General features: G+C 46.0%; 2 protein-coding genes across 3 annotated transcripts; one reads left to right on the top strand and one right to left on the bottom strand.

Annotated features, from left to right (window-relative positions):
- The first annotated feature begins 4752 nt into the window (after positions 1–4752).
- Positions 4753–8640, top strand: LOC117853980 (tRNA A64-2'-O-ribosylphosphate transferase). Of its 2 annotated transcripts, none has more exons than XM_034736258.2 (7): positions 4753–5114; positions 5606–5769; positions 6173–6878; positions 7154–7251; positions 7340–7448; positions 7588–7647; positions 7933–8640. In XM_034736258.2, the coding sequence occupies exons 1-7, from the start codon at positions 4799–4801 to the stop codon at positions 8106–8108; spliced, it is 1629 nt and encodes a 542-aa protein (XP_034592149.1). In that variant the 5' UTR covers positions 4753–4798; the 3' UTR covers positions 8109–8640. The 2 variants fall into 2 exon arrangements, with proteins under 2 accessions (XP_034592149.1, XP_034592148.1); XM_034736257.2 differs by having other exon boundaries at positions 4754–5114; positions 7148–7251.
- A 2347-nt stretch (positions 8641–10987) lies between these two features.
- Positions 10988–13184, bottom strand: LOC117854075 (small ribosomal subunit protein eS24z). Its single transcript, XM_034736353.2, has 4 exons — positions 12955–13184; positions 12698–12868; positions 11319–11405; positions 10988–11235 (listed from the first exon to the last, which is right to left on the bottom strand). Exons 1-4 carry the CDS (start codon positions 13078–13080, stop codon positions 11206–11208), a joined length of 414 nt encoding a protein of 137 aa, XP_034592244.1. The 5' UTR covers positions 13081–13184; the 3' UTR covers positions 10988–11205.
- Positions 13185–15076: the final 1892 nt, after the last annotated feature.

The raw sequence follows: 15076 nt of genomic DNA, 5'->3' as shown, positions 1-15076 counted from the left end.
CGGCGGCGGCGGTGCTTCTTGTTGACACAAGTAAGCTCTAGCACCGTGCGGACGAAACAAACGGCTGGTGGGTTGGGGAAAGGTGGGTGTTGAGCGGAGAGGGGAGTTCCTCAAGAGCTTAGGTGGCAGCGCTTGAGCACGAAACAGAGGAAGATGCGGTAAGGCAACGATGGCAAAGGGAACTCCGGTAGGGGCTCTGGTACTCCCTTTTATAACTGTGCGGAAGAGAGGGATTCCGGGCAGCGCGAGGATCAGGTCGAAGAGGATGGAGTGCTCTGCCTGGTGGCGATTGGTCGACACCTCCATTGGCCAGCGAAGCGGAGCTTCGGGGATAGGGTCTTTGGTCATTGGGCACTGAAGACAGAGCTTGTGCAGGTGCGGTTTTGCCGGAGAGAAGGATTGGTGAGGGCGAGCGCGGGTCTAGTTGCATCAAGCGGCGGATTGGGTGCGGCGGCTCGGCTAGCGTGTGGCAGAAAGGAAGGAAGGGGCACTGCAGGCGAGAGCGCTGCAGGTGAGGTGACAGGGCGAGCGGTGACGCTTGCAAGCGCAGACCAGCAGCTTTGCCGGGGCACGCTACTGGCGAGGTGGGAAAAGGAGTTGTCACTGCTGGATCCGTGGTTGGCGAAGGCGGCATCGTCATGGGGTGCGCGCGTGGGCAGCCCAACTGTGGCGGAGACGAAAAATCCGGAAGGCATTGGGGCGCACGGCCGGGAATCCGGGTGAGATGATGAGCACGGGAGGCGAGGCGGAGAGTCTGCAGGGCGCTTCTGTGCGCGATTGGAAGGAGGCGCGCTGATCCGTCTGGTCGTGGCCGGCGACTGGGCGAGGCGGGGCTCGTTGGGGAGGTTAAGCCACGCGGCGGAGAAGCTTTGAAGCAGGGCGCACGCTTGCTCTGACGCGCTTAACCCGAGAGATCCGTGGGATCCTTTCCCTGGGTCCCACTTCCAGACTCTAGCTCTCCCACAGCTCTAAGATTTTGGAGGAACACCGGTTTCAGGACTTAGAGAAGGGCTGCTGCTGGCTGGGTCGGTGCGATTTTGCTAGGTTTTTAGGGGTCGGACCGATGGAAACTGCAGATTTGGGATTAGTCTTGAGATTAACTCGGCTGATTAACCAAGGTCGTTACAGCTGTTGGGCTCCATGTACCGCGCCTTATCCCTGGGTAGCGGTTCACGGTCGTGTTGCGGCCACGGTTGTCCGGTGCAGCGGGTGCCACTACATCCTTGGTCGCGGAGGAGGCAGAGATTGGGGCACCATCTTCCTTGAAGAATGGTGGTGCCCCCCATCGAGCCGCTGTTGTCCCAATCACGAAGCTTGGGTGCGTCGCTTGGTGACCGCTGATGGCGGTTGGGCCGGCCTGAGGGCCAAAACTGGCGATGCCGGTCTCTGCCCTTGGTGCATTAGCGTCAGGGATAACCCCAATGCCTTCTATTCCAGTTCCAGGGTGACGAATGCGGACTATCATTGGACGGTGAGTTTGTTCCTATTGTGGTGTCGGCGTTGGAAGCCTAAGCACTGGTGTTGCTGTGCGAGTGCGCTCTGATGAGGCACTTTCATTGCTTGTGGTCTTGTTTGATTGTGTAGGAACAGAAGGACCAGGACGATGGTCTGGACTGCGTGGATGACCACGACGACCACGGCATCCACGGCGTCCTGTAGGATGGCGTGTGGAGGACTCTTGCCGGTGGCCGCGAAGAGGAGAGGCGGCGTCGATTGAGCTCTGAGATGGTGGAGATGATCTCTTGCGTCAAGGATTGGGAGGCTGCAGAAGCAATAATTTAGAACCTGGTGGAGGATCAGTAACTTGAAGATAGTTTTGCTAATTTGTATCTAGATGTTCCTGGTGATTCAGATGTGTAACTCAAACTTGGCATGTAATAACTTTGAACTACTTTAATGTTTATTTGATTGAGCTAGACTACACTCTTTTTTCCTATCTAGGGTTTCTCACGAGGTGTGAGTTTTACCTAGATAGGTTTTTAATGAGGCAGTCGTTGCACCGGCTCAAACTTTTCAAAATATTTCTTCTATCTCTGATCGTGAATTCTATGATTTTGATGAAAAATTTTGCATCTCCTTGGAGTTTTGGTTGAGTGGGCCTACAGTGCCTGGTCCGGCACTAACATAGTAGTGCTAGACGCGCTAGCTGGCCGGCCCAGCACGATAAAAGGGCCATCGTGTCGTGCCTAGGCCCGCAGTTTGGCACGCAGTGCCGAGCTAAATTGGGCTAGTGCCGGGCGGCCCATCTGGCCATCTAGAGAACCTGCCCACCCAAGTTCGAATCATCGACTCGGCATGGATGCTTATATTTTCCTACATTTAATCGACGCTATTTTTCAGCAGTAGGCGACGTGCCTGTTGGATGCGCCAGTGGTGACTTCGTCAATTTTAAGAATTTGCCGACTCAATGTTTTGGAGGTGCTCGTAGAGTGTGGTTCGAAAAGAAAGAGGGTTTCGTAAGAACGAGTTAGCGTGCATGTATGTAAACATGTACTGTGTGGTTCATTGGTAGCTTGGCCGTCGGGTCTACGAGCCCTAATATGATTTAAAAGCGGCAGAATTCATCCGGACGATTTACCGTCAGATCCGGACACCCTAGGAGAAACCCGCACGCTTGCAACACTTGAATGTCACAGAATTTGAGACGATCTGTTGATTGCGCTGTTTTTATATATATACAAATAAAATACATAATAGTACTATGGTATACTGTATTTATTTATATAATACTATATATATAGCATGTGTTGCTGCCAGGTAATAATTAAGGGAAAAAGAAAACAGTTGACAAGTTGACCAGCCAGAAAGAGACCATCCTTGTCAGCTACTGAAGGAAATCGTTTCACACGGGTCCACAGGAGAAGACAACAACGGCGTCTCGGCGCCGATGAACGAATGAGCACTTTACATGGCTGCCTGAGCAAGATAGGAGTAGGACACAGAGCTACACTGCGGACCTTCCAGGAAGGCGAACGACTGGAGAATTATTATTGATGGGGTTGCAAGTTGCGACCTGTGAAGTGCATGTCGTGCAATTGATTGATTGATTGATTGAATCTTTGGGCTTTTCCCCAAGCTGTACAGGACGCCGGTGGATACAAGAAGATATCTGCCGAGAGGCTACGCTCGTGCTGCAAGCCTCCAACCTCTACGATTACAATACTGCTTGCTCGAACAAAAGAGTCCGCATAAACAAATACCACTACGGGCGGAGCACAAGCCCAAACAGGTCACCTCTCGTTGATTGATTGTTCATGTACTTAATTCTCCTGGCATGCGGCGTTATTTGACGAGCTAAGTAGTTTAATCAGCTTAATTACTAACAAGGCACGGTAGGTGGTGCCATGGCAATGCAACAAAAGAATGGCCAGACCGTAACGAGATGCACATGCGCATGCGGGTATGGATCAGCACGCGTCGTCGACTCGTCGTGACGTGCATGCGGATAGGCGCTCAAACAAATACCATTATTCCGCTGCACCTCCCTTGATGAACGCGGATTCATAAAACGCAGTTAGTCATATGTCATATCCATTTTTTGCCCAACATCTTTCTGTCTTTTTGCAAAACAACAGTTATCGATATACTACGCATATGAGGTGAAGATTAAAAAAATGCCGCTCTAGCTATTGACCGGTCCGAGTTCCTTGTTTTTAAAAATCTACTTACAGGTTTTACTAATGTACGGATGAGTCAGAAATTTCCGAAACTTAATAACCAATAAAAAAACCCGAACTATTCGAGTTTTTCTTTGTGAGTACACACACTAATTAATTGGATATCGTCACGTGGAGATGGTACAAACTGGGATTTAGAATGACGAAAAATTCTACAACAAAAAAGTTTTCTTAGAAAAGCTGTACAAGGAAACATTGATAGTTTCTGCTCAACTATTCTACAACAACCAACAAGAGGTTGATGGTCAATGTCTAAAAGGACGGGTGGACTACTTTGACCATTATGTAAGACAACATCAGGGTGTATCATTTGCATATATATACTTTACGTCAAATCCCTCGCCCCTATCTATGTATCATTCTCAGCTTGTGCCCCTGAATTCAGATAGATGTGACAAAAGGAAATAGTAGGTGAGAGTTCAAATTGACACAAACCATAGGAAAGAGGGAACGCCATCTTTAACAAACACAAATCGCGTTCGATGTCGATTCCACGAAATAGACTGCCCGGCAACCTCAGGGAGTCACAGATGATGTTAGTCCACATGGCGGCTGCCGGCTGGTGAGGTGCTGGTCGTTTTCTGCTGAAAACAGTTAGCTGCAGGCTGCAGCATGCAAGAATGAAAAGTTATGGGCACCTCTATTGGTTGAAAATATTTTAATGGATAGCACCTGGCATTTTAAGACTCATAATTAATCTAGAAAAGTTTAAGCACGAGATGGTTAAAATGGAAAAGTATTCAAAAGTATACTTTGACTATTGATTCCTGTTACACTTTATTGCCATTTGATACGAAATCAGAATCATCACAAATAATAATTCGAACATGAATACATGTTGCAATTTTACACACTAAATATACATAATATTAAACTAATTGATGATTGAAATGTGCAAAGTTTGATTTTCTTTTCAAAACAAAATGCTCTTGATGGATGGAGGAAGTACTACTTTTTCTAAGCGGGCCGAAATCCCGGCCTATTCGCGTGGATCATCAACGGGCTGCTAATTTGAATCGAAATCCTGGCCCATAGACAATTCCACATGATTTTGGGTTCGGCGTTTCGGACCAGCTTACCAGTTCGCAAACCGAGAGGTCCGCAGCTCGCATCTCCCCACCATGGCGGCGCCGGCACCGGAGCCCGCGGCCGAGCCATCGGCCACGCTGAGCATCTACAAGGCGGCGCGGCGCATCAAGAGGCGGGCGAGCACGCTGTACAACGCGCTGCGGAGCGTGGCGGAGGACGCGGCCTTCGTGGCGGAGGTCGCGGCGCTGTGGCCGGCGCTGCCGCTGGTCGCCAACCTCCGCTGCGGCCTCTGGTACGCGCCGCCCCGGTCCTTCGCCGCCACCTGCTACTTCAAGTCCACCGACGGCCACGCCGGGAACTGGTCTTTCTCCACCGCACGCCTAAATCTCCACCTCGCCCTACTCGCCGGTACGCTTATTCTCTCGTCTTGTTCTTCGCGTACAAATTGATCACGGCGGGCGTATAAATTCCTATATCTAGGTTGATTTTGTAGTTCTCGCTTGCCCTCTTTGGAAAATATTCGTATTGGTTTCACAAATCGATGTGCCAGTCAGGGGACGTTTTCAACTTTGCTATGATTTAAGGGTTTAGCATATCTATCAGGCATTTTCAGGAATCTGAACCAGAATTTAGAGTTTAGCATTGTAGTCCCTTTTCCTGTACAAGAAAGTGGAGAAAGTTTGCCTCGTTGGTTTCTCCATGCTCAAATCTTGCAAGCTTGGGGGTGAACTGAAGTACAAATTTCCATCTGTAAGATATTCCAACATTGAATTGAGATGCTGACGACCGTATCGAATTTGTTGTGGTGAATATGATAACTTAGAGAATGCAGAAGACCTGAACTTCTGAGGAATAGCTTGAAGTGACCTCAATTTATTATTTTTGTTTCCTTTGAGCAGGGGATAGAGGAGGGTGCATAATAGTTGATTCAACAAGGAAAGGGAAACGATTCCCTGATAGTATGTCAAAGACCATACCCATTTGGTGCTGTGTCCTGAACCGAGCAATCGAGAGGCATCGGCTGCGGACTATCCACGATGGTGGCAAAGTCAATTATGAAGTGGTTGGTGTATTGCTTCTTATTTTATATCCTTCTATAGTTCTGTGCAGTGAACAATATTTCAATTGAAGTCTGTCTTGTTTACTATTACCCTTATTAGGTTAAGCTTAACATCAGGAGGAAATGATCACTCTAGAAGATTAAATATGTAAGGAATGGTATTTGGTATTTCACTAGTTCAGAATATGATTCACATTATTAATAATAAAGACCAATACTTTTATTTTAGCTAAAAATTATAGTACCTTTCTATTAGTTCAATGCTTGGAGTACCTGATTTCTTTGGCATGCCTACTTTTTATCCTCTAGCTCTGTTGCTTTAACTTAATTTTTGTCTGAAGCAAGAACTGTATGATCTGTATGTTCACATATTCTTATAATATTTTCACCCCTTTTTTTCTGTTAGTCATCATCTGTGCTGAATGGAGACGCTGAAAATAACTCTTGTTCATCTAACTGGGATAGCTCAGTGCATCTTCCTGTGTGGGTTCTAGGCACTGAGAAGAATGCTATAGAGGGGCGTATTGAGGAATGGACAGATCAATTCGAGTCATGTGGTGCAGACATTCATTCACTTGCAGTAAATTTGCAAAAGCCACTACGTCCTCTATGGATATCCCAAAGGACACGCATATGGTTAAATGAAGTGCCAGAGCTTGAGTCATGGGATTTTACTCCAATCATACTAATTTCCGCATCAGCATCGAATGCAGTTGCTATGCAAAGGATGTCTTCAGAATTCAGCTGGCAATATATTGCCGGAGCAGGAGATGATGAAGAGAGTTGGGCACGTGGTCTAACTCCTACCTTATTCTGGAAACATTCATATGACCTTCTTGATGCTGGACCAGATCATTGTAACCAGTTAGTTGCAGATATTGTTGAGAAGGATAGGGTTTATCGTGCACAGAGAGGTGAACATTCTCCTCAAATTACAGCTAAGCCTCTGAAGAGCCATGATGATATCAAATGTAATGATGATCGTATAAGCGCTATGCGGCCTACGAACTCGGACACTTGTACCAGCACAACAGACGCACAATACTGCAATAATGGTCCTCTTCTCTTCTGGATTGGAACAACGAACCTTGCAGTATCATCTACTCTCCAAGGTACGACGATTAATTGGACTCTTGCAAGTTTCCTTATAGCATATTTGTTTTGTCAACTATTTGTCTTGTACCGAGCTGCTAATGTAGAGGATCACTTTTTCATTTGCAATTCTTTGCAACTGTGTGGCATGCAGTTACTTCCTTAAAACCATTCTGTATTTCACTTAGTTATGTGGAAAACTAACCCTAGTATTTTGCTGGCAAAGATCTTTGATATTTAATTCTTCACTATCTTTATGATAGTTATTTTGTTATGCACTTTTGTTTAGTTGCAGATGCCTTAGTTGGTGTGGACTGCATACTGAACTGTGACAGCACGTCAAAAATACCATCTAGTTCATCAGAAAATTCTTACCTTGAGCTATCTATTGTGGTAAGCGCACCTTTCTATGACCCTATAGTGTCTTCCCTTTATATAAGGTTTTCTGAGATTTGTTTGTTTCATGCTTGTAATGTTATAGGGCTCAAAGGATGATCGATTTTCCTTGATGAAAAACCTTTCAAAAGCTGTTGACTTTGCTAAGAGAAATTTTATTGCTGGGAGAAAAATACTAGTATGCTGTCAAAATGGTAAGTTATTAACAAAGTTCACCAACCCAAAAGAAAAGGTTGTTTCATCTGCCTCTCTTGCACTACAGATTAGAATGCCTTTTGCTTTCTTGCATTTGTTTCTGTGGTTAATTGATCTCTGATTTGATGTTTTAATCAGGAGACGATATTAGTATTTGTGTGGCCTTGGCAATAGTGACACTGTTATTCGATGATAATGGTAAGTGTAATCATGAGTACGAAGATTACAAGCAATACAATTTTGCTTCTCTTGCAAAATTGGTACACATGGATTTGTTTTTTGTTAATTTGCATTCATGCATGAAATTGTTAATTCCTGGATATGCACTTTAGTCATGCCATGTTGTCACAAAAAATAAACATAGTGATGCATGCTACTAGATTTTGTTGACTAGTTGTGGCCTCAGGCCTGCCTTTTTCCCCCTCTGCACGTAAAGTAAGTCAAGTATGGCTACATCGTGAATTAATAATTGTTTCTTGCAAGGATGCTTTGACTATGGACATTCTTTCATGAAAAGAGACATCACAAAGTTGGAGATGAGGAAGAGGCTGGTGTTCATTTGCAAATTTGCTGTAAATGCACGGCCATCTAGAGGAAACTTGAAACAGGTCTTTGGTTTCCTCAGCAATGAAAAGGAACGACTGTCAAATTCGACATAGTTTCGTCTTGCTGTCGTGAGCTGCTTTTTCCATCCCTTGCAAGATGCATCAGATGAGGTATTAGTTACGATACATTGCCTGCATGCATGGAGTATCTATTGGCTTGAGCTTCGGAGTTGACCTTTCGCGCCATTTTACGGATATGGCCGGAATATGGCCATATTCGGAATCAATAGTTCCCCAGGGATTGCTCTAAGCCCTACAAACTATATGACAAATGATCTCATATTGGGATCAACATTTGAAGGACGAGATTTACTGATGCAAGTTTGGTACAAACCAATGGCAGATACATGCTGACAGTGCTTATAGCTTAGCTAGCTTGACGATGATTAGAGCATTGATATCTGGAGACAAAAGATTGAAGGGACTAACTTGCGGCAGAGTTGGAACATCAAAGTAGCGTTCATTAAGAGGGTCTTATGACTCAAAAGTAATAGTCGTTTCATTTGTAATTTACATTGCGAGCTCTCCAAACACAATGGAGAGCACAAGAACACTGGACACACGCCCATTAAGCATTTTTACAGAACGAGACATGTTTGCAGATTGAGGCGACAATTGGTAGGTAGTCGCTACCTAATTTGATGCGAGTAAATAGCTAAGTCTATTAACGTCCGTCCTAAACCGGATGCATGAAACTAAGTTACACTGTTACAGATACGGTCATACATATGAATTAGGTACATTAAATTTGTGGGCTACTGAATCTGGGAGCACCGAGCACCTGATTGGCATGCAAGATAAGATCACAAGATGCAACTAAGGGGGTGCTTAGTAACACGCTCCTAAACTTTAGTACATGTCACATCGGACGTTTGAATACTAATTAGGAGTATTAAATATAGTCTAATTATAAAACTAATTGCACAGATGGAGTCTAATTCGCGAGACAAATCTATTAAGCCTAATTAGTCCCTGATTTGATAACGTGGTGTTACAGTAAACATTTGCTAATGATGGATTAATTAGGCTTAATAGATTCATCTCGTGAATTAGTATAGGGGTTCTGCAGTTAGTTTTATAATTAGCTCATGTTTAGTCCTCCTAATTAGCGTCCGAACATCCGATGTGACCCTCCTATAGCTTATAGCTCGTATCCAAACATCCCCTAAATGGATAATCATTGGACTAAGAAACTTACAAAGATACAACTTGTTCACTAACACGATGGATGAATAACATTACTGACACAAGTATCTTCATCTTTTTGTTGTTTACCAAGTACAGTTATGTAGTACTCCTAGACACACCAGATTCTGTCTGAACAGATATACCGAAGGAAACACCCGGGCTAATATCTAGCCGTATTGCTAGCTCATGCCTGTTAGGTGTGTTTGTTCGAGGTTTGGAGTGGGTTGGGTTGGGTTGGACCAGTTGGCACGATATTTAGTTTAAAACGCAGTGGATTGGGTTCATCCTCGATAAGGAATATACCCGTAGATGCGGGTTGGGATGGTGAGCGGACCACCCGACCCAGTTGGCTCCCATGCACGCCGTCTCCGTCAGTGGAGGAGAAGGGGGTGAGCTCGGGGGCCGCCCGGGGGAGCTTCGCCGCCGGTCGCGCGAGCTTGGAGGCTGCCCGAGGGAGCTCCCCGCCGGCCACGCGAGCTTGGGCTCCGCCCGGGGGAGCTCTGCCGCGGGCCGAGGCGCGCTCGGGGGCCGCCCAATGGAGCTCCGCCGCCAGCCGCACGAGCTCGGACTCTGCCCATTGGAGCTACACTTGCTAGCCAGTGCTGGACGACGGCACGGCGAGACCGGCGGGGCAGCAGTGCGGTGGAGAGGATGGATAGCATCTGCCATCCGGAGAAGATAAGGAAGGAAGGGAAAAGAAAAAAAAATAAGGAAAAGGAGGATGACACGGACCAATGGATGATACGTGATACGTGGGTCCGCTACTACCGTGAGTAACGGTGTTAGAATGACCTCCATACCAACCCCTTTTCAACCAAAAGGATCGGAACGTGCTCTCATCCAAACACAAGATAAGTTGAACCTAATCCATAAAAGTGGGATGAACCCAACCCGTTCCACTTCATCCCAAAACCAAACAAATACTTATTGATAGCGTTGCACCTTTGGACCTAGCTGCCGGGTCCCAAACATGCGTGCAGTGGGAGCAAGGGCTCTAGTTCTAGGGCATATCGCTTTCCACTGTACCTGTCCTCGTTCTCATGGTGGCACGATCCGGATCATGTCACCATTTGTCACTCTAAACTTGCAAATGAAGATCCGGATCGTGTCATCATTTGCACGAGGCAACTTATCGATCCTTAACCATCGGAAGTCAATGACTGAGAAACTTAGAGCTGGGAGAAAGCGAAGAGCATGGTAGTGTCGTCGAGCATTCTTGTTAGGATCTTCAAATAGCCTCCACAGAACTGTGACGTTAGTTCCATTGGGTTTTCTTGATGTCTCTCCTTAACAAAGTGGCACAAGATGGATCGGATCGCAGCATCCAGCTCGAAAGCAGCTGCAAGGTTGAAATAAAAGGATGTAGTTCTCCTGTTAGCTGAGGCAGGTTTGGTAGATTGTGTTCCAGAACAAACTGCTCAACTTAGATTCAACTAATGTTTAGTGACATGAGGTATTTCGCTTGAGCATAAAGTGGTGTCCAATCAAAATCTCACAAATCGAACTTGAAAGTTACCCCACACAACAAAGAAGACCAACCTAAAGCACGGACAACAAAGGAGACCAATTTTAAGCACAGTGGAATTGAAGTGTTTCACACTGCTGCTGCATTTTTTTATAGACTGACAATGCAACAAACAGGACCAGTCTAACAAGTTTCAAACCCTTCGCATTGCAGCAACATTCATCCTGTCAACGAATTTTGGAGCACCGGATTGCCAAAAACAAAGAAATCAAAATGAAGATAGCAGAACAAGAGCCATGACAATCAAGTATATATGCGAGTGTCTGACAATGTTCCTCAAAACTGACCACAAAGTACTACGAGTGCCTCAACATTCATAATTCTGGCAAAATCCTTCCTAGGTCTAATTAAACATTCAGCATTGCCAAAAGGACACCGTCCCAAACAAACAAACCGGAGGCAGATAAGATTAAGACGGCAAGGCGAGTATCTTTTCCCTTATTTCTTCTTGGCATCTCCAGCCTTTGTCTGCAAAATTTGGAGACCAAACATGATTGGTTACATGATACGCGTATTGACATGAAAACTAGCTATTGACGACTTGTACTGACCTTCTTCACACCACGGATCTTCTTTGCCCTGTTCTTCCGTTCCTTCATCTGCTTTCGTGACTTCTCTACCTTGGTAGCAAGACCATTCTGTCAAGGAAAAACAGGTTATCAGATTACAAACATGTCCAAAACATACAAGTCCACACATAATCAAGTGGCTCAGCAAACAATAAATGGATCCATCTGAAAGTTCTAGACAGTTTGGCAATACAAAGCAGGGTGGCGAGCTTTATTTTTTCATAAGCAGTTACCCACTTTGCCAGGAAAACAGCCTAAACCTGTCACCATTTGATACCATGTTACTATACTACCCAGTGAGCATTTTCTTTGATGGTCAATTGCTACTGTATGTTGTCATTTGAGCCTGCTAGATCATGGGCATAAAGAAAATTACACTAATATGATGCTAAACCCAATGATCCATGTGTATTTGGATGTTAAATTATAAAATAACAAGTCCAAAGAATTGGTTGGTAAAATACTAGGCACATTACCAAAGTGACATAAAACCCACAGCTTGAACGAAAAGAGCAATATGACATGCACACTAACACCACATTGCAAAATTGAAATTCACTAGAAGCTTCTCATCTTAACACAATTGGGTGACTTGAATTACATGAATATGCATAAATGCACCTTAGAACCATTTTAAGGTAAGAAAGTTGTTCATAGGGGATATCCACTGAGAAAATGCACAGACATTCAGCAAACTCAGCTTAAAACTTAGATCATATACAACAATTTTATGCACACTAACACCACATTGCAAAATTGAAATTCACTAAAAGCTTCTCATCTTAACACAATTGGATGACTTGAATTACATGAATATGCATAAATGCACCTTAGAACCATTTTAAGGTCAGAAAGTTGTTCATAGGGGATATCCACTGAGAAAATGCAGACATTCAGCAAACTCAGCTTAAAACTTGGATCATATACAACAATTTTATCACCAGCAAGGCTAACAAAGTAAAAAACACTTATTTTGGCATGTCACACATGTTAAAAACATATTGACATCTGCAATGCACCCACTAAACCATCAAAATGATCAACTTCAAATATACAGGTAACAACCAAAATAAATGGCATAGCAGGGCAACATCAGCCAATACTGGTTACCCCTAATACCAAGTTCAGTATACATTCTCATTTCATTAAATATCATTGCAACTGGGCAAACACAATCTTGGTATACACATGTGCCATCTAGGACTAGAGGGGCAAGTAAAAGTCACTGAGATACCACAGGGGCATCAATCATGTATTCCAAAATAACGACACATAAGCAACGAATTATGCGGGCAACTACATCCCACTAGGGCATCGCCAAAGCAATGCAGCGTGCAAGAGAAGAGAGTAGTTACACATACCCTGATGAGACGATACTTGGGCTCGAACTTCTTGGCCGCCTCGAGGTTGTCGTAGATGAGACCGAAGCCGGTGGACTTGCCGCCTCCGAAGTGGGTGCGGAACTTGAAGACGAAGATGCAGTTGGGGTCCTTCACCTCGTACACCTTCGCCAGCCTCTCCTTCAGCTCCGCCTGCGCCACAAACCTCAAACCCTCAGGATCCAGGGGACCGAGAAACGAGGGGGGTAGAGGAAGGAGGAGTCGAGGGGATCCCTGACCTTGGAGACGTTGGCGCGGCCGGGGTGGATGACCTCGAGCACGAACTGCTTGCGGGAGAGGAGGCGGTTGGTCATGAACTTGCGCGTGCGGAGGGTCACCGCCGCGGCGGCCTTCGAATCTGCCATGGCTGCGGTCCGCCGGCTGCTTGCGGCGCAGGTGGCAGTTGCTGCAGCGGCGGCGGCGCGGGAGGGCGGAGGAGGGAGGCGGCGCTGGGAGAGACGGGTGTTTGCGTGGAGAGGGTTATATGTAGTGAAACCCTAGGTTCAGTTTGTTTTTGCTATGAGGGCCGCGAATTGGATTCAGGCGGCCCATTTTTGGGGGTTAGGCCCGAGTTACTTATTTCATCAGATATTACGAGAGGCCCAAATATATAAAGACACATTTAGGCCCAGTTAGATGGCTAATGGAAAAACAGAGAGGAAGAGTTCTATTTACCCCCTTGGACAATGGGCCTAGTCCACGTTTTTACCCCGGACAAGAAAACCATCCGTTATGCCTCCTCAAGTTCGCAAAACCAGATACGCGACCTCCCTGACCAGATTTCACTCCAGTTTTGTCCTAACTGGCGACATGTCATCACCATGTCGCAGTCATGTCCTGAGCCTACCTATTATCTTCTTCTCCCTTTCTCACTTACATGCGGGATCCACCCGCCATCTTCTTCTTCTCCTACACCTTCCCTTTCCCCTCCAGCCAAAATGGCAAGGCTACCCCTGCCGCTCGAAAGGGAGCAGCCTAGGATGGACCTATAGCCTGTAGGGCAGGGCTGTGGGTGAGCCTAGGGAGCAGTGCGGGCGACACAGAACCCGTGCGTACGGCCACCGGAGGGCCCGCATATACGGCGGCGATTTCTTTCCCGTCAGCCAATGTTGTGTGGTGCTAAAATGATGAAAAAAAATCCAATTGCATTGCCAATCAAATCGAATTGCCCGTTGAATTGGATCCAATTTGGCACCGAAAGAAGGATGATGTAGCATTGCTTTGAGGCTCAATTTTTTAGATGTCGTTGCTACCTTCTTCCAAATTGAAGTTGTCGCTGGTGCTTGCATCGCTCAGGTTGGCCTTTTCCACACGCCGAAGTTTCAGGTAGGGAGCACACCCAGGACCTCCCCAGATGCTCCTCGTCAACACAGGAACTCAGAGGTGGTGGAGTCGGAGGCTGCGGTGGAGCTGCTCAGCTTACGCGGCAAGAAGGACGGTGTCCTCCTAGGTGAGCAGCATAGCTCAGTCTGCTCCGTGAGCAAGGAAGCGTAGCGGATGGGATTGCTAAGGTGCCGTAGAGCACGACCTCTACCCTAGCTATGGCAGAGGGCATTGGGTCGGTGGAATTTAAGGGAACTCCGATGAGGCGACAAGAAGGCAGAGAGAGGAGGGTAGGGGAAGATGACAGAAGCTTACATGTGGGTCCATGAAAGGGTTGCCACCGTGGATGGGTGACGTGGTGCCACATTGGACAAAACCAAGGTTGAACTGGGTCTGGGAGGTTACCTATCCAGTTTTCAAAGATCGAGTTGTCAAATCGGACGGTTTTTGAATCAAGGGTGAAACCACAAACTCAGCTCATACTCTAGGGAGGTGAAAAGGACTTTTTCCAAATAGAGACGACATATGCGTTTTCACCCAGTTTTCTATTATGGGCTGGGATTGTTTCAAGATGCGTGCAGATTTGTGTTGTCTACTTCATTTGTGGGCCCAAATTGTTACTTTGGGCCACCATCGTCCTCGAACGCAAGCAACCACTTTCTTCAATTGTAAGGACAAGTATGCCCAAAACAAGTTTGCCCGAAGCAAGAATCCATCACCGCGTTCGAGGCGTATGGGATCTCGGTCCAATCGGCCACAATAAGGACTCCTTGCGGGGCGCCACACTCAACTGTTTATGAGTTGCAAAGTTGTAATATCCGTCGAGAAGTCCCGGTCAACACTCTCACCCACTTTCATGGATGGCAGTCAAGAGCCAAATGAACAGTTTTTTCATGGAGGAAAAGAAAATAGGGGGGCTGAATAAAACAGGGTTGCAGACCAACATAATTTCATTATGCATTAATGTCTCATATATAGACCAACATCATATCATAGTACAAAGTAGTTCATATGAAAACATAGAAGAATAATGCAAAG

Source organism: Setaria viridis, chromosome 4 (assembly GCF_005286985.2).
Source record: "Setaria viridis chromosome 4, Setaria_viridis_v4.0, whole genome shotgun sequence".
Taxonomy (NCBI): Eukaryota; Viridiplantae; Streptophyta; class Magnoliopsida; order Poales; family Poaceae; genus Setaria; species Setaria viridis.
Note: the sequence above shows the minus strand (reverse complement) of the source record. Positions and strands in the feature narration are given on the sequence as shown.